At 44.2% G+C, this 20236-nt stretch overlaps 1 protein-coding gene across 4 annotated transcripts in view; it reads left to right on the top strand.

Moving 5' to 3' along the window:
* Window positions 1-20236, top strand: part of slc66a1 (solute carrier family 66 member 1) — a 30663-nt gene that overhangs the window by 3863 nt on the left and 6564 nt on the right. Inside the window, exons 1-7 of one of the 4 annotated variants that reach the window (XM_078425586.1) lie at window positions 3365-3416; window positions 4024-4267; window positions 7334-7463; window positions 9070-9157; window positions 13228-13379; window positions 17405-17497; window positions 18382-18567. In XM_078425586.1, the coding sequence (XP_078281712.1) occupies window positions 4092-4267; window positions 7334-7463; window positions 9070-9157; window positions 13228-13379; window positions 17405-17497; window positions 18382-18567 (825 nt within the window). In that variant the 5' untranslated portion in view covers window positions 3365-3416; window positions 4024-4091. Of the gene's footprint in view, window positions 1-3364; window positions 3417-3669; window positions 3822-4023; window positions 4268-7333; window positions 7464-9069; window positions 9158-13227; window positions 13380-17404; window positions 17498-18381; window positions 18568-20236 lie in introns of those variants that run through there. The other 3 variants (XM_078425584.1, XM_078425585.1, XM_078425587.1) reach the window with 3 other exon arrangements.

Raw genomic sequence — 20236 nt, 5'->3', positions numbered from 1 at the left:
GAGACACACAGTTCCTTTTTTAATTTGCCAATGACACCACTGTTGTTGGACGAATTATGGGTCATGATGATTCGGAGTATAGGAGAGAGATTGATAATCCGATTAAATGGTGCCAGAACAACAACCTTGCTCTCAGTGTAGGAAAAAAAACTGCAGATGCAGGTTTAAATCGAAGGTAGACACAAAAAGCTGGAGTAACTCAGCGGGGCCAGGCAACATCTCGGGAGAGAAGGAATGGGTGATGTTTCGGGTCGATACCCTTCTTCAGACTGATGTCAGAGGAGGGGGCGGGACTTTGATTAGAAGTGGGGTTGCCAAACAAAATTGTACTGTACAGTACAAAATTATACAAATCTTTTTAAAATTTAGTTTCTGGTCCCGGCATATATATCATAACATGTGCTGACTGCAATGCTAAGTTAATTTTCACATAATTTGTGCTGACTGCAATGCTAAGTTAATTTTCACATAACTTGTGCTGACTGCAATGTAACTAAGTTAATTTTCTTCCCTCAAAAAAGCTTTTCACTCGCTGCAGATTGCAAAAAAAAGACATTAATAGATAATCATGAAGTACAGAGTGCTTATTATTGACACGCTGTGCAAACCAATGAATTAAAAATCGGATGGCTTTTGACTTCCAGCATATAATCTTTTTTAGAGCAAAGGTGAATACTGGTGACCCAACCTAAAACTGGCTGAAATTAAGATAAGTGGTCTACAAATGAATCATTTGAATGTCAATTTCATTTGAACAGGTTGGTCCTGTGGTGAAAATAACAGATAAACACCATGTTGTTGCAGTGCCTGAGGTAGTTTTATGATCCTCAGGAATGACATCTTATGTAGCAAACTTCAGAATTTAACTGTCATTTGGTGCCATTGATTTTCCACATTCAACAAATATTCAGCATGAAAATCAACACAAATCTTCCCTTCTGGTTTGTAAAATAGTCCTAACCAATGTTGCTAACCCTTTCTGAAGAAGGGCTCGACCCGAAACGTCACTTATTCCTTTTCTCCAGAGATGCTGTCTGATCCACTGAGTTATTCCAGCTTTTTGTGTCTATCTTGCGAAATTAGGAATACCACTCACTGCATGCCATGGCCGGGAGCACATCATAACAGAAGGACTTAAAACGTGCATAGGTGTGTATTGAAGGGATATTGATCACTGCAGACAGATGTGCAATTTATATTGGCATCATGGTCTACACAGACATGGTGAGCCAAAGCGCCTATCCTACATTCTATGTTGGGGGAAGGGAGTTTAGTCAAAAAAGGAGAAGGTTATAGTTATTTATGACGTAATCATTGCGGAAGTGATGGTGTGGTTGCTCTGTGGAAAATTGGCACAGCAATATTTTGCTTCAACTGCAAAATTTATGTTTATAATACTATTCTGTGTAATATCTTATATTCTGACGATGACCTTCTGAGTGCCATATCTTATATTCTGATAAGGGTGCATACGTAGGCATAATGTGTATGTGTGTGTGTGAATCTATTTTACTGTTATTTTATTGTTATTTTTTATCTTATACATTTGAGCTCCAGTCAGGCAGTGTGCCTGAATTTAGTTGTATGCACCACTACAATGACAATAAAGTAAAGTAAAGTAAAAATTTAACTTGAATACATTGTCTACGTTTTAACATAAAATCGTGACTATTTTTTCCCCCTGGGGAAATATGTATCAAGATCTTTTGATGCATTTTCATGCCTCTCTTCAAAGTTGTACTAACTTTTGCGCTTTTTTTTTCTCCCTGTAATCATGCTACAAACTCTTCCTGAAAGGTTTCTACCCAAGCATTGAGTGGCGAGGTGGACAATAAATTGATATGTATTGATTTTTCCACAGTTAATATGTAATAGTAATTGAAACAAATGAAGCCAAGCAGCGTACCAAGTGCAGACTCGGCGATCGTTTCGCTGAATACCTTCACTCAGTCCGCCTAGGCCCACGCGATCTCCCAGTTGCCAAACAGTTTAACTCCCTTTCCCATTCCCACACTGACCTTTATGTCCTGGACCTCCTTGATTTCTACTTTCAAGTAAAACCCTTGCTTTCCCTCCCTCACTGTCCCTCCCCCACCCTAGTTCTCCGACTAGTTTCACTGTCTTCCTGATTAATTTTACTGATTATGTGCCTCGTTGTCACCTTCCCCTCAGCCACCAATGAACCATTCTACATTTCCTTGATCACCGTCTGCTTTGATCTGTCCTTCTCACACCCTGCCCTTCCAGATCTCTAGTTTCCCTTTCCCTTGTCTCTCAGTCTGAAGAAGGGCCTCGATCCGAAATGTCACCCATTCCTTCTCTCCGGAGATGCTGCCTGACCCGCTGAGTTACTCCAGCATTTTGTGTCTATCTTCAGTTTAAACCAGCATCTGCAGTTCCTACACAATTTTTACATTTACCAAGCCAATTAACCTACTTACCTGTACGTCTTTGGAGTGTGGGAGGAAACCGAAGATTGCGGAGAAAACCCACGCAGGTCACGGGGAGAACGTACAAACTCCGTACAGACAGCACCCGTAGTCGGGATTGAACCCAGGTCTCCGGCGCTGCATTCGCTGTAAGGCAGCAACTCTACCGCTGCGCCACCGTGACCGCCCTGAGAATCTGTGGAATTATTTCCCACAGACGACTGTGGAGGCCAAGCCAATGGATATTTTTAAGGCAGAGGTTGACAGATTCTTGATTAGTACAGGTGTCAGGGGGTTATAGGGAGAAGGCAGGAGAATGGGTTGAGGAGGGAGAGATAGATCAGCCATGGGAGTGGACGATGAGCCGAATGGCTTAATTGTGCTCCTAGAATCTATGACCTTAGGACCTCTACACTGTTCTTATGGAAGGTTTTTGTTTCAAAATGTAATGAATTGTGGAAGTGATGGTGAGGTTGTTCTGTGGAATTCTCTGCCTCAGAAGGCAGTGGAGGCCAAGTCTCTCAATGCATTCGAGAGCTAGATAGAGCTCTTAAGGATAGCGGAGTCAGGGGGTATGGGGAGAAGGCAGGAACGGGGTACTGATTGAGAATGATCAGCCATGATCACATTGAATGGCAGTGCTGGCTCGAAGGGCCGAATGGCCTCCTCCTGCACCTATTGTCTATTGAATGTTCTTTGTAAAAAAATGCAAGTTAGCAGCCAGAACTCGGGTCCTCGAGTGTAAAGGTGGATTTTTAAAAATAATAACGCTTCTCCAGAATGGTAGTGAGTTACAACTGCAGCGTTTTGTGTCCATCCTGCAGCGTCCTCGCCCCCCCCCCCCCCCCCCCCCCCCTCCTCCCGGGCCAGCCAGTTTGTGAATGAACGCCCACCCACGCCTGTCAATCACCGGAGGCGGACGTCAGCGCCCATGCCCCGTGACCAATCTGCCAGTGTCAGCGATCGCTGCAGCTCTCGGCTAGAAGAGTGAGTTTTACCCTTCATCTGACATAAACCATGTTTTATCTGCCCCCCGTATAAGCGGGAGAGAACGGTGCATCGGTTCTCCCTGGGCACGGGAGGAGGGGGGGAGTAGAGGGGTTACATCAGGAGGCAATTGTGTAAGTAACATTTTATCAGCAAAGTGTTTTGCAAAGTGCAATTGCTTCAAGCCGCTTGGACGGTTCAGGAAATCACTTCTGACCAGTTACATCTTTATTTTTTGCCGTTGTTTCTGTCAGTAATAGCCGCGAACCATTTGAGTTTAAAGCACGGCAACTGATCGCATGCAAATAACTCTTTGCACTTTCCCTTGGAAGAATCCACCTTGGAAAGCTCCCCTTTTTACAAATTTTCCGTCGTGAAATTGGCTCCCACGCCCCCGGCGCAAAGGTAAAGTTCTGCTTTAATATACGTTTTACTTCGCTGCCTTAATTTGCTAGAGCTCTGTTTGCAAATGTACCGATGGCAGACTGGGATTGATGTCAACAGTGAAGGGTGAATATAGGAAAGTCTGGTATTTGTAAACGTTTATGAAATAAGTACACATTTTGTAAAATGTTAAACAGCATTTCATTGTTTTTCTCCTTCACAGTTCTGACTGGGGTGTTGGTTCTGACGTTACTTTGTGGACAAGTAATATTGAGTAATACCGTGCAAACAATGTTCTGGGCCCTCCTAGCCCCACAGAATCATGTGGGAAATTATACCACCGATTGTCCGAATGGGTCTTATCTTGTTTGGGACATTCTCCAGGCTTGCACTGAAGATGCCAGAGACATAGCAAGTATAACCCTGGGATTATTTTCTGTCATCTGTTTCATGTTTTCAGCTTTCCCGTAAGTATAATTTACTGGAATTCCAATGCCTATTAAATTTTAACTAGTCCACAAAAGGTTGAAAGAAGCAAGGAACTACAGATAAACACAAAATGCTGGAGTAACTCAGTGGGTCTGGAGAAAAAGGATAGGAAGAGTTTCGGTCGGAACCCTTCTTCAGACTTCTTGAGTCTGAAGTTGGGTGTGTACCCGAAATGTCACCTATCCTTTTTCTCCAGAGGTGCTGCCTGACCTGCTGAGTCACTCCAGCACTTTGTGTCTATCTTTGGTATAAACCAGCATCTACAATGATTTGTTTCTATGAGGAACTTCAGGTGCTGGTTTACGTTAAAAAAAAAGACACAAAGTCCTGGAGTAACTCAGCAGTTCAGCATCTCTGGAGGACATGGATGTGTGATGTTTTGGGTTGGAACCCTTCTTCAGACTGATTGTGTTCGAGTGGGGAGAGGGGGGGGGGGGAGAGTCTGTGTGGAGCCACAAGAGATGGGCAAGGTCCTTAATGAGTATTTCTCCTCTGTTTTTAGCGTGGAGAAAGACAGGAGAAATGACGATCTAGAGGTAGTCACTGGAAGTGTCTTGAGAACAGTTAGCAGTTAGAAGTGTCTTAAGAGTTACAGGTCCTGATGCTTATGAGAAAAGTGTAAAAAATCATGAGGGGAATAGATCGGATAGATGCACAGAGTCTCTTGCTCAGTTGGGGAATCCAAAACCTGGGGACGTAGGTTTAAGGTGAGGGGGGAAAGATTTAATAGGAACCAGAGGGGTAACTTTTTTCATGCAAAGGGTGATGGGTGTACAGAACAAGCTGCCGGAGAAGGTAGTTGAGGCAGTTACTATCCCAACGTTTAAGAAACATTTAGACAGGTACATGAATATATGGATAGGACAGGTTTAGAAGGATATGGGCCAAATGCAGGCAGGTGGGACCAATGTAGATGGGACATGTTAGCCAGGGCAAGTTGGGCCGAAGGTCCTGTTTCCACGCTCTATGACTCTATGATCTAAGATTATTTCAATGGCAGTATCCTGTGAGCCGGATGGTCACATCGCACAGTGAACCGGCACAGATCTACTTGCACTTTACTCTGTTTTAAAACTGTTCTAATTTGTTTCATTGGGTTGTTTAAATTAATACTGACTAGCTAATTAATTAATTGCATCGTATGGGAGGCACATTCCCAATCTCATTGTACCCCTGTACAATGACAATAAAGATATATTGTATTGTATTGTACTTCTATGTAAACAAATAGCAAAAACATAAACAAGAACAACTGGAAATGTGAAATAATAGTCTTCTCCCCCTTGCTTTAACATGCTCTAATTCATGTTTGTCGTTCATCAAAAATAACAGGCCGAGACTTGTGCCACCCAACTTTCTTTTCCAGCTTTCCTTTTCTATTCCTATTAGTCTGAAGACGGGTCAGACCCAAATCATTGCCTATCCATACCTCCCGAGACCCTGCCTGACCCGCTGAGTTCCTCCAACACTTTCTGCTTTGCCCAGTGTATTTAACCAGCTCAATGGTATTCTGTGGTTAGTTGAAAACAAACTAAGCAAAAAGCCATGGAGCAAGCAGATTGAAGAAATAAAGTGCAACTTGCATCATTGTGCATTGTAACTTTCAGTTTGTGTGTCCAAAGTCTATTCCATTATTTCCACCATGCAAGTCTTTTATCTGTCTGTCTGTTGAGAATTTAGTTTAGAGTTACAGCATGAAAACAGGCCTTTCACACTAGTTCCATGTTATCCCACTTCCTCTTCCACTCCCTGCACAGTAAGGGAAATTTCCAGAGGACAATTAACCTCCAAACCTGCATGCCTCAGTGATGTTAACTCCGTCACTACCAGTTGCTCAGAACACTGCATGAACAGCTCAGGAAACAGAGAAGATGAAATGTTTAACTCTGGGTAAACAGTTTTCATTTGGATGGATTGGCTAACCAGAAAGCACAAATTCCAATGAGTACAGGCTCAACCTTTCTTCATACATCAATCCTGTCTTCCCAGGAATCAACCTCATGGACTTTCCCTGCAGTGCCTTCATTGCAAGACACCAACACTACAAATGTAATACGTACAGTTGCATGAAAATTTCCTGACATCTGACTCCAGTCACGCCCTCTTCTCCCCTTTCCCATCAGGCAAGAGGTGCAGAAGTGTAAAAACACACACCTCTAGATTCAGGTCTATTGGCTATTGTCCATTGTCTAATGTCTATTTTCCAGCCATTGTTTATAATGCATTGAAATTATTATTATTATTAAATTTTCTTAAGCAGACTCATGGTTCATTAGAATACACATACAGTACACAGTATATACATATAAAATTAAATTAAATTAGAAAAGGCAACAATACCAATGTTTCCACAAAGGTGACAGGTATCTCACGGCACTGAAACCAGGATTTACCAGCAGCACAATGATGGAATTCTGAGAACCATTCAATCGGCATATAAATTTAAACATGAGATTCCTCAACAGGGCATGAAACGTATTGACTCCTGCACTACAAAACAGTTCACTTGCACTGCACCACCTTGGCTTTCTAAGCAATATGCGCATGCAGTCATTATAGGCAACCTTAAGTTTATGGATGCTTGACTTATTAAACTTTATCCACAAAGGAGCAGTGTAAAGAGGAGTACAGTACGCTCTAAACAGGTTTATCTTGACATTTCCTGAGCACCAGTGGAATTTCCTAACCAACATGTTAGCTTGTGCATACAACATGCGGCGCTGTTTATACATGTCCTCATCATCAGACATTTGATCTGTTATGACATGTCCCAGATACTTAGCTTTACAGCAGACAGATAGAACCTGCCCTGACAGGTAAAATGATGGAAAGACTAGATCTTTGTCCCCTTTTACTTTACAAATCATGACAACGCTCTTTTTAGCATTGTATTTCACGTCAAATTGGACACCATACTCAGAGCATATATTCAACATCTGCTGAAACCCAGCACTGCTAGGAGAAAGTGAATGAACTAAGGTATTATTTTCAGTCTTTTGTTTCCCTGTTGAGAAATGTTACCAAGTAACTCCCTTTTTATTTAGACAGTGTTACAGTTCTTACAAGAATGGAAACATGGACCAAGCTCTGTCTCTCTGGTTCCTGTTGGGTTGGTTGGGAGGTGACTCGTGCAATTTTCTTGGTGCTTTCCTGGCTCAACAATTGCCCCTGCAGGTAAATGATCGCTGCTCGGTAAACTCCTAATATGTACGGAATGCTTTTGGTATTATAGGTGAGGAATAATCTATCAAAATTAAATACCTCAAGTGTTGGAGTAGCTCAATGGGTTAGGCAGCATCTCTGGAGAAAATGAATGGCTGACGTTTCGGGTCGGAACCCTTCTTCAGGCATATAGAAAACATAGAAAATAGGTGCAGGAGTAGGCCATGCGGCCCTTTGAGCCAGCACCGCCATTCAATATGATCACAGCTGATCATCCAAAATCAGTACCCTGTTCTTGCTTTTTCTCCATATCCCTTGATTCCATTACCTCAAGAGCAAAATCTAACTTCTTCAAATTCTTCACAGTCTAAAGAAGGGTTCCGACCTAAAAAATCACCTGTTATTTTACTCCAAAGATGCTGCCTGACCCACTGAGTTACTTCAGTACTTTGCGTCTATCTTTGGTATAAACCAGCACCTGCAGTTCCTTCCTAGACCAAAATTGGATGAACACTGAATGTCATTATAATATGACTTTGGTCTGTGATAAGCAAAGGCCTCATCATCGGCTAGATCCACTAAATTACCCATTCAACCTAATATTAATGCACAGTGTGTCAGTATTGCAGGATAAGAATTAATTTGCTGTATCTTATAAAGGTTTGGGTTGCTGTAGATTCTATAAGATTAATTTTTATGGTATCCCATTAGGCCAGAGATTCAGAGCTTATAGAGTTAAGGTGAGAGCGACAAGATTTAATAGGAACCGGAGGGGCAAATTTGTCTCTCAGATGGTGGTCGGTATATGAAACGAGCTGCTTGAGGAGGTAGTTGAGGCAAATACTATAACACAATTTAAAAGATAGTTGGATGGAGAAGGTTCAGTGAGATACTAGACCAAATGGACCCTTTGGGCCCAAACCTCTACTGCATTGGTGCAGCATCCTCCCTCTCTCCCCTCTCTGCTCCCCCCTCCTCGCTCCCTCCTCCCATTCCCCCCTCCCCGTTCCCCCCTCCCCGTTCCCCCCTCCCCGTTCCCCCCTCCCCATTCCCCCCTCCCTCCTCCCCCTCTCCCTCCCCCCTCCTCTTCTCCCCCCCCACACTCCATCTCCCTCAACCCCCTCCTCCCTGCCCCAACCTCCCCCCCTCCCTCCACCCCCTCTCTCCATTCCCCTCCCCCCTTCCCCATCCCCTCTCTTCCCCTCCTACCTTCCCCTCCCCCTCACTCCATCCCTCTCAACCCCCCCTCATCCCCCTCCCTCCCTCCTGTCTCCCTCCCTCTCTCCCTCCTCCCTCCCTAGGAGATAGATTTAAACTTTAAAATGTGAATAACTTTTAAAATATAAAACCGATTTCAATGAAACGTCTTCCATTGGCACCAAAGGGACGATGGTGAGTACGGTGGACCTAAAATTGTCACGCTATCGTGTACTGTTTTGGCTGTAGTTCAGGAACAAACAAACAAACGAGAGTTTTAGTATATAGATGGGTCAAACACGGGCAAAGGTGCAGATGGGACACCTTGGTCAGCACGGAAGGGTTGGGCCAAAGTCCCTGATTCAATGCTGTATGGCTGTGACTCTACCTCACATTTCTACGGTTGTTTTCACTCTTTCAGACTTACACCGCTGTGTATTACGTGATAGTAGACATAGTCATGGTCGGACTGTATTGTTATTACAAAGTGAAGAACCGATCCAGACCAGGTGAGTTACTTTTCCCCCAACTGCTATTGTTCCATGCATTTTGAGGTCCTTTACCAAATTCTGTTTTTCTCACAAGTATTAAACCAACTTTTCTTCCTCATGTCATGCCATGGATATAAGGTGCTAGCTACGTAAGGGTGCTGCCAAGCACACACTCATGGAATCATAAGGACAGTGAAGAAGCAGGCCAATCAGCCCATGTGCTCCTTCTACGCAGTACTAATCATAGCAAATCACAGTTTTTCAGATTAATTGCCTGATATATTAATTAGATGGGACATGTTGGCCGGTGTGGGCAGGTTGGGCTGAAGGACTTGTTTCCATGCCTTAAGACTAGTATTTTATCCTTTGACAAACCTATAATATTATAGTCTAACCAACATCACTGAATAATGTTGAATGAAAAGAGACCACATGGTCCATCTCTAAAGGGTTGTCCACTTCTGCTCCACCTCCACTCTTTCCCTTTTCAAATCTATCTCTTCTTTCTAGTTATTACAATAACTTGCTGGACGTAAAGAAAAGTCCCTTTTCATACCTGCTTCTCAAAGGTCATAGAAACATAGAAAAAAAGGTGCAGGAGTAAGCCATTCGGCCCTTCGAGCCAGCACCGCCATTCAATATGATCATAGGTGATCATCCAAAATCAGTACCCCATTCCTGCTTTTTCCCCCATATCCCTTGATTCCGTTAGCCCTAAGAGCTAAATTTAACTCTCTCTTAATCATCCAGTGAAGTGGCCTCCACTGCCTTCTGTGGTGGGGAATTCCACTCAGTCGCAGAGAATTTGCTGTGGTTGGAGTTTTCACTTTTATGAACTTCTTTCGTTGTGACCAAGATCGGAGGCTCACTGGCAGCCATCACGGTAAACACAGATGAGAAATAATTATTAAAACTTGAATGCCATTTCGTAGCTTTAAATTTTGAATAGTCACACTTGGTGCTAAATTATTCATTTTAGTTGAGAGATACAGCACAAAAACAGGCCCTTCGGCCCATCGAGTCCACCGGCTATCGATCGCCCATTCACATTCTTTTCTATGTTATCCCACTTTCTCATCCACTCCCTAAACACTCTGGGCAATTGTGCAGAGGTCGATTAACCTGCATCTAGCGTGCGTACCTGACGTACGTCTTTGCTTTGTGGGAAGCACCCGGAGGAAGCCCACGCGATCACAGGAAGAACGTGCGAAACACACACACACACACACACACACACACAGACACACACACACACACACACACACCCACACCCCAATGTTTTAACACAGAGGGTGATGAGTGCCCGGATATGTGCTGCTGGGGGTGCTGGTGGAGGCAGCTATGACAATGGTGTTTAAGAGACCTTTGTATGGGCGCTTGGATATGCAGGGAATGGAAGGATATGGATCACATGCAGGCAGATAACAGTTGGTCATGTTCTGCACAGACACTGTGGGCCGAAGGCCCTGCTTTGGGCTTCGTTGTTCTATGTTGTATGTATCTGTACTTGGTGGAGCAGCATTGATATTGTATGCTGCCAGCAGAGGGTGCTGTTGCTCAGCTCCTGTGAATAGACACAAGCCAACGCGGCAATTGCTCAACACCTCCCCCTGGTGCTGAGAGGGAGCATGTGTAACGGAAATGCCACACCTCCGTTTAATGACCAAGTCAAGTTTATTTGTCACATACACATACAAGATGTGCAGTGATCCACTCCTTGATCTTGTAACTAGGACCCTAATTTGAGGGGGGGGGGGTCATCAAATTAGGGCCCTAGTTACAAGATCAAGGAGTGGATCACTACACATCTTGTATGTGTATGTGACAAATAAACTTGACTTGACTTGGTCATTAAACTGAGATCTCGACATCTCTATCTCTCCCTCCTTGCATGCTTCAATAAGATCATGGCTCATTCATCTGAACTTATATATAGGTCTAATTTCTTTAGCTGCACATAATAGGGCAACCCTCTCCCCCAGGGAATTAGCCAATTTGAATTGCCTCTTATGTCCCTTCTTAAATAAGTAGAACAAAACTCTGCACTGTGTTCCAGACACGGCCAGTTCCCTTCTCAGTTGTGATGACGCTCGATTTTTAAACTCCAACCACCGAGCCAGAAAGGCAAATATGCCAATTGCTTTCTTAATTGCTTGTTCTGCTTGCCTGCGAACTTGTGTTTCATGCACAGATCACTAACTCATTTAGGATGTCTCTCCATTTAGATGATAATCTGTTTTGTTGCAGCTCGGAGAAAAGCACCTCATCTTTTGATTGAGCCTTTAGGGGCTTGTATTCAATTTAGTGCATTCTGAGCAATTTGAAAAGATTACTTGAGCTCCACCTGGGCAATTAGACGCAAACCAACTTCCCTTCTATTGACTCAATTTATACCTCGCCCTGCCAGGGCAAGGTCAGCAGCATAATCAAGGATGAGTCACACCCCGGAAACTCCCTCTTCTCCCCTCTCCCATCAGGCAAAAGGTATAGGTATTGAAATGTGAAAACGCACACCTCCAGATTCAGGGACAGTTTCTTTCCAGCTGTTATCAGGCCACTGAATCATCCTACCACAACCAGAGAGCAGTGCCGAACCTCTTCGGTGACCCTCAGACCAGAGATATTAGAGGAACAAGATAGACCACTCGACCCTAAAACCCGTAGTATGTCATGATGCCATTTTAGTAGGCAGAAACATTTAAAAAGAAAAATAACAAAAATCTGTGAATTGATAGATGAGATATATTCTGCATTTTAATGGTATCATCACACATACTGTTCCCCCAAAACACTGATTACACTGCGAGAGGCATAACGGACGGCGGGTTTTGCCTACTAAAATGGCGGACGTTACGCTCCTTCGCATACTACATTTCAGAATAGGCGATTTCAACGGAGTGGTCCATCTTGTTCCTCTAGTATCTTTGTTTTGGACCAGCCTAGATCGGACTTTGCTGGCTTTACCTTGCACTACACGTCATTCCCTTATCATGTATCTGTACACTGTGGATTGCTCGATTGTAATCAGGTATTGTCTTTCTGCTGATTGGATAGCACGCAACAAAAGCTTTTCACTGTACCTCGGTACACGTGACAATAAACTAAAGTAAACTAAAGTTGTCGTTTAAAACTCGAGTTGTATTTTGTTGTTTAACTTGTTCCATTGTCATCTCTATGTTGCACCATTGCCTGTTTAGAAATGTAATCGTCCTGTATTCCACCCTATCAAACATCCTCTTTTTTTCTGCTTATCTACATATTTTGACATTGTGTGGTTCTGATGAAAGTAGACAAGCATTACATTTCTTTAACTTTTTCCATCTAGAGGATGTTTTCTGGTCTGCTTAATATTTCCACCACTTGTTTTTTTTAAACTCGCCTTTTCTTTTCACTCGGCACACGCGGCAAACTATTTCTAAGTATTAGAGTCACAGAGTCACAGATTGATACAACGTGGAAACAGGCCCTTCGGCCCAACTCGCCCACACCGGACAACATGTCCCAGGTACCCTAGTTCCACTTGCCTGCACTTGGTCCATAACCCTCCAAACCTGTCCTATCCTTGTACCTGTCCAACTGTTTCTTAGATGATGGGATAGTCCCAGCCTCAACTACCTCCTCTGGTGAAAAGGTTACCCCTCGGATTCCTATTAAATCTTTTCCCCTTCACCTTGAACCTATGTCCTTTGATCCTCGATTCCCCTACTCTGGGTAAAAGACTATGTGCATCTACCCGATTTATTCCTCTCATGATTTTATACACCTCTATAAGATCTCCCCTCATCCTCCTGCGCTCCATGGAATAGAGACCCAGCCTACTCAACCTCTCCCTATAGCTCACACCCTCTAGTCCTGGCAACATCCTTGTAAATCTTTTCTGAACCCTTTCAAGCTTGACAATATCTTTCCTATAACATGGTGCCCAGAACTGAACACAATATTCTAAATGCGGTCTCACCAATGTCTTATACAACTGCAACATGACCTCCCAACTTCTACACTCAACAACTGCAACACGACCTCCCAACCTCTATACTCAATATTGAAATATTTTGGTGCAAATAATCCAAAGCTGTGCTTTCTTACAGATGCGATTGCAGTTAATATTGTTGTCATGTTTGTGATGCTTGGAGCAGCTGGTTCCTTAATACCGGGCAGCCATGTAAAATATCCAATCGGAGAAACACCAAGATTTAATACACGCTCTCTTTTGGCTATTCCACAATCATCTGCTAATCAGGTCAGTTTCTAACTTGAGAATCACACAAACGATATCACCTGCCCCAGTCGTAGACATAGACATAGAAAATAGGTGCAGCAGGAGGCTATTTGGCCCTTTGAGCCAACATCGCCATTCATTGTGATCAAGGCTGATCACCCACAATCAGTAACCTGTGCCTACCTTCTCCCCACACCCCTTAATTCCACTAGTCCCTAGGGCTCCATCTAACTCTCTTTTAAATTCATCCAGTGAATTGGCCTCCACTGCCCTCTGTGGCAGAGAATTCCACAAATTCATAACTCTCTGGGTGAAAAAGTTTTTTCTCACCTCAGTTTTAAATGGCCTCTCCTTTATTCTTAAACTGTGGCCCCTGGTTCTGGACTCCCCCAACATTGGGAACATTTTTCCTGCATCTGGCTTGTCCAGTCCTTTCATAATTTTATATGTCTCTATAAGATCCCCTCTCATCCTTCTAAACTCCAGTGAATGCAAGCCCAGTCTTTCCAATCTTTCCTCATATGACAGTCCCTCCATCCCAGGGATTAACCTGGTGAACCTACGCTGCACTGCCTCAATAGCAAGGATGTCCTTCCTCAAATTAGGAGACCAAAACTGCACACAATACTCCAGATGTGGTCTCACCAGGGCCCTGTACAACTGCAGAAGGACCTCTTTACTCCAATACTCAAATCCTCTCGTTATGAAGGCCAACCTGCCATTAGCTTTCTTCACTGCCTGCTGTACCTGCATGCTTACTTTCAGTGACTGGTGTACAAGGACACCCAGGTTGCATTGCACTTCCCCGTTACCTAACCTGACACCATTGAGATAATAATCTGCCTATTGTATACCCCTAATGTGCAGGATACTGCTAGTGTACGGGGATCACTGGTCAGCACAGACTCAGTGGGCCGAAGGGCCTGTTTCCACGCTCTAAACTAAATGATGATGTATCTTGATCTTCATATTTACTACAAGCTTGTACTGCAACATGTAGTAAATTTACATTTACCATATGCTGCAGGGAGATGTTGGGTAGACTTGGATTGTTTTCCCTGGAATAACGGAGATTCAGGGGAGACTTGATAAGTATATAAAATATGAGGCATAGGTAGGGTAGTCAGTCAGAACCTTTATCCCCAGGGTGGTAATGTCCAACACTAGAGGGCGTAGCTATAAGGTGAGAGGGGCAAAGTTTAGTGGAGATGTGCGGGGCACGTGTTTTACACAGAGTAGTGGGGGCATGGAGCGCACTGCTGGGGGGGGGGGGGGGGGTGGACACAGGTAGGATAATGGCGTTTAAGATGCTTTTAGATAAAGCAGATGGATGTACAGTGAATAGAGGGATATGGATCATGTGCAGGCAGATGAGATCAGTGTAACTTGGCCACATGTTTGACACAAAGAGCCCGTGTTGTGCTGTCCTGTTCGATGTTTTATGTACAATACAGTAGAACATAAGGACAGGGCGGCACAGTGGCGCAGCGGTAGAGTTGCTGCCTTACAGCGCCAGAGTCCCAGGTTCGATCCTGACTACGGGTGCTGTCTGAACGGAATTTGCACGTTCTCCCTGTGACGGCATGGGTTTTCTCGGTCTCCGGTTTCCTCCCACATTCCAAAAAAGTGCAGGTTTGTTGGTTCATTGGCGTCTATAAATTGGCCCTCGTGCAAAGCGCAGGATAGAACTAGTATACAGGTGATCACTGGTTGGGTCGAAGGGCCTGTTTCCGTGCTGTCTCTGCTCTCCACCACACAACCTCCAGTGCAACAGTTTGTTTTCTGCTCAAAATTCCAGATCTGCAATCTCTGTTGCCTGCACTTTGCCTTTTTAAGACTGGTTCCGATTTGTATTAAAGGTAGACACAAAATGCTGGAGTAACTCAGCGGGTTAGGCCCACTTGTATTAACTGGTTGTATAAGAAAATAACTGCAGATGCTGGTACAAATCGATTTATTCACAAAATGCTGGAGTAACTCAGCAGGTCAGGCAGCATCTCGGGAGAGAAGGAATCGGTGACGTTTCGGGTCGAGACCCTTCTTCAGACTGATGTCAGGGGGTCTCGACCCGAAACGTCACCCATTCCTTCTCTCCCGAGATGCTTCCTGACCTGCTGAGTTACTCCAGCATTTTGTGAATAAATGTAATAACTGGTTGCTGCACCTCTTCCATAAATCCTGCATCATGCCTAGCCATCGCTAAGAACCCTTTTGCATGTTTTCTCACATTAAAGAAAATCCACATTAGGCAGGAAATAGTTTTGGGTAGACTGATGGGACTGAAGGCTGATAAATCCCCAGGGCCTGATGGTCTGCTTCCCAGGGTACTTAAGGAGGTGGCTCTAGAAATAGTGGAAGCATTGGAGATCATTTTTCAATGTTCTATAGATTCAGGATCAGTTCCTGTGGATTGGAGGATAGCAAATGTTATCCCACTTTTTAAGAAAGGAGGGAGAGAGAAAACGGGTAATTATAGACCAGTTAGTCTGACATCAGTGGTGGGGAAGATGCTGGAGTCAATTATAAAAGACGAAATTGCTGAGCATTTGGATAGCAGTAACAGGATCATTCCGAGTCAGCATGGATTTACGAAGGGGAAATCATGCTTGACAAATCTACTGGAATTTTTTGAGGATGTAACTAGGAAAATTGACAGGGGAGAGTCAGTGGATGTGGTGTACCTCGACTTTCAGAAAGCCTTCGACAAGGTCCCACATAGGAGATTAGTGGGCAAAATTAGAGCACATGGTATTGGGGGTAGGGTACTGACATGGATAGAAAATTGGTTGACAGACAGAAAGCAAAGAGTGGGGATAAATGGGTCCCTTTCGGAATGGCAGGCAGTGACCAGTGGGGTACCGCAAGGTTCGGTGCTGGGACCCCAGCTATTTACGATATACATTAATGACTTAGATGAAGGGATTAAAAGTACCATTAGCAAATTTGCAGATGATACTAAGCTGGGGGGTAGTGTGAATTGTGAGGAAGATGCAATAAGGCTGCAGGGTGACTTGGACAGGTTGTGTGAGTGGGCGGATACATGGCAGATGCAGTTTAATGTAGATAAGTGTGAGGTTATTCACTTTGGAAGTAAGAATAGAAAGGCAGATTATTATCTGAATGGTGTCAAGTTAGGAAGAGGGGATGTTCAACGAGATCTGGGTGTCCTAGTGCATCAGTCACTGAAAGGAAGCATGCAGGTACAGCAGGCAGTGAAGAAAGCCAATGGAATGTTGGCCTTCATAACAAGAGGAGTTGAGTATAGGAGCAAAGAGGTCCTTCTACAGTTGTACCGGGCCCTGGTGTGACCGCACCTGGAGTACTGTGTGCAGTTTTGGTCTCCAAATTTGAGGAAGGATATTCTTGCTATTGAAGGCGTGCAGCGTAGGTTCACTAGGTTAATTCCCGGAATGGCGGGACTGTCGTATGTTGAAAGGCTGGAGCAATTAGGCTTGTATACACTGGAATTTAGAAGGATGGGGGGGATCTTATTGAAACATATAAGATAATTAGGGGATTGGACACATTAGAGGCAGGAAACATGTTCCCAATGTTGGGGGAGTCCAGAACAAGGGGCCACAGTTTAAGAATAAGGGGTAGGCCATTTAGAACGGAGATGAGGAAGAACTTTTTCAGTCAGAGAGTGGTGAAGGTGTGGAATTCTCTGCCTCAGAAGGCAGTGGAGGCCAGTTCGTTGGATGCTTTCAAGAGAGAGCTGGATAGAGCTCTTAAGGATAGCGGAGTGAGGGGGTATGGGGAGAAGGCAGGAACGGGGTACTGATTGAGAGTGATCAGCCATGATCGCATTGAATGGCGGTGCTGGCTCGAAGGGCTGAATGGCCTAGTCCTGCACAAAGTAAAATAAAAAAAATTAAAATAAAATAAAAAGCAACACATAGTTCCTTAAAATCCTAAATTTTAATTGCATGAAAAAGCGTTCAGCTGCTACTTATTTTCTACGTGACCTTGCACTTGTTTTCTTTTAATTAGTTTTGCAAAATGTTATGTTTAATCTGCAATTTTGAGGGTTTTTTTTTCCTTTGCAGGCATTTACTCCCAAAGAAATCGTTGGATTTGTGATTGGATCATTTTCATCAGTATTCTACCTGGCATCCAGGTTGCCTCAGCTGAGCAGAAATGTAAGTGTGTTTCAGGTTAATAAACTGGAAAGGAGAGAGATGGGCCCACGGTGGGCAAATGGGGCACGCTTAGATCGGGACGGGTTGGGCCGAAGGGCTTGTTTCTGTACCGTATGACTCTGACTCTATTAAGGTTCCTAAGTTCATAAGTGAGGAGCAGAATTAGGCCGTTCAGCCCACCAAGCCAACTCCGCCATTCAATCATGGCTGATCGATCTTTCCCTCTCAATCCCATTCCATGAGTATTAAAAGCATTGTTTGGTATTGATGCTATATCGAATTCACAAAATCCAGAACACTCATTCTCCATAGAAGTAGGAAATAAGTCAAGCATTGCTCTTTATATCAGGCAACTGAATCATCCTACCACAACCAGAGAGCAGTGATGAACTACTATCTACCTCGGACTCTCCTTGATCAGACTTTGCTGGCTTTACCTTGCACTAAACGTTATTCCCTTATCATGGGATGGTGGGACTGTCATATGAGGAAAAATTGGAAAGACTTTTTCATCCAGCGAGTTGTGAATTTGTGTAATTCTCTGCCACAGAGGACAGTGGAGGCCAATTCACTGGATGAATTTAAAAGAGAGTTAGATAAAGCTCTAGGGGCTAGTGGAATCAAGGGATATGGGGAGAAGGCAGGCACAGGTTAATGATTGTGGATGATCACAATGAATGGCGGTGCTGGCTCAAAGGGCCAAATGGCCTCCTCCTGCACCTATTTTCTGTTTCTATGTATTTACACACTGTAAATGACTCGATTGTAATCATGTTTGTCTTTCCGCTGACTGGTTAGCAGCCAACAAAAGCTTTGCTCTGTACCTCTACACGTGACAATAAACCAAACTGTAATTTATCCTTTTTCCCCAATTTATTCCACAGATGAAAAGGAAGTCTACCAAAGGCATATCCATTTCCCTCTTTGCTTTGATGATTATAGGGAATCTTACATATGGCCTGAGTGTGCTGCTGAAGATCCCGAGAAGAGGTCAAACGGAGGCTAACTACGTGGTGCATCACCTTCCCTGGTTGGTGGGCAGCTTGGGAACCATGGTGCTCGATGTAATGGTATCCTTTACTTGTCCAAAATGTCCTTCTTTCCTCCAGAGACACCTTGTGGCCAGATATCGAGCAGCTAGTCTGCTTGGAGACCTGTATAGGAAGGAACTGTAGATGTTGGTTTACACCGAAGATGGACACAAAAATGCTGGAGTAACTCAGTGGGTCAGGCAGCATCTCAGGAGAAAAGGAATAGGTGACGATTCGGGTCAGGGCCCTTCTTCAGACTGGAGACTTGGAGACCTGTGTCGTTGGTTGCTGACAGCTGAGTTTCCAATGGTCTGTTAATGGAGGTGGAGGCTTTGGAGCCTGGGTCAGGCAGCAGAGTTTGCCAGTGTGCTCTTCTAACTTTCTCCCCCCCCCCCCCCCCCCCCACCCCTGCAATCAATCTGAAGAAAGGTCCTGACCTGAAATATCACCTATCCATGTTCTCCAAGGATGTTGCCTGACCTGCTGAATTACTCCAGTATTTTGGGTCTTTCTTTACCAGAATGATGTCTGGATTAGAGGGTGTTAGGTACAAGGAGAGGTTGAACAAACTTGGGTTGTTTTGTCCAGAGCGCCTGAGGTTGAGAGGAGATCTGATAGTATGTAAAATCATGAGAGGCATAGATAGGGTGGACGGTGAAAAGCTTTTCCCCAGAGTGGAAATGTCAAAGACTAGAAGGCGTGGCTTGAAGGTGAGAGGGGCAACGTTTAAAGGAGATGTGTGGGTGGTGATGGAGGCAGATATCATCATGGCATTTAAGAGGCTTTTGGATAGGCACATGGAAGTGCAGGACAGGAGGGATATGGATTATGTGCGGGCAGATGAGATTAGTTTAAGAAAATAACTGCAGATGCTGGTACAAATCGAAGGTATTTATTCACAAAATGCTGGAGTAACTCAGCAGGTCAGGCAGCATCTCAGGAGGGAAGGAGAGAAGCTTCTCCCGAGATGCTGCCTGACCTGCTGAGTTACTCCAGCATTTTGTGAATAAATAGTGAGATTAGTTTATCTTGCTGTCATGTTTCGGAGCCTGTTCTTGTGCTGTTTTCCATGTTCTAATAATGTTATGTGGATGACATACGGGCGGTCACGGTGGCGCAGCGGGAGAATTGCTCCCTTACAGCGCCGGAGACCCGGGTTCGATCCCGACTACAGGTGCTGTCTGTGCGGAGGTTGTGCGTTCTCCCCGTGACCTGTGCGGTTTTCTCTGAGATCTTCGGTTTCCTCCCACGCTCCAAAGACGTACAGATTTGTGGGTTAATTGGCTTGGTAAATGTAAACAAAAATTGTCCCTAGTGTGTGTAGGATAGTGTTAATGTGCGGGGATCGCTGGTCGGCGCGGACCTGGTGGGCCGAAGGGCCTGTTTCCGCGCTGTATCTCTAAAACTAAAACTAAAGACATCATTCCTGTAACACGGTGCCCAAAACTGACCACAATACTCTAAATGTGGCCTCACCAACGTCTTGCACAAAGATAATAGAGCGAGCAAGATGGACCATTCTGTCTAAATCACCTATACTGAAGTGTAGTATGCAAAGGAGCCATTTTTGTAGGCAAACCCCGCCATTTTAGTAGGCAAACCCCGCCATTTTAGTAGGCAAAACCCACCATCCGTTAAGCCTCTCGCAGTGTAATCAGTGTTTTGGGGGAACAGTATGTGTGATGATACCATTAAAATGCAGAATATA

This window comes from Rhinoraja longicauda, chromosome 30 (assembly GCF_053455715.1).
Source record: "Rhinoraja longicauda isolate Sanriku21f chromosome 30, sRhiLon1.1, whole genome shotgun sequence".
Taxonomy (NCBI): domain Eukaryota; kingdom Metazoa; phylum Chordata; class Chondrichthyes; order Rajiformes; family Arhynchobatidae; genus Rhinoraja; species Rhinoraja longicauda.
Note: the sequence above shows the minus strand (reverse complement) of the source record. Positions and strands in the feature narration are given on the sequence as shown.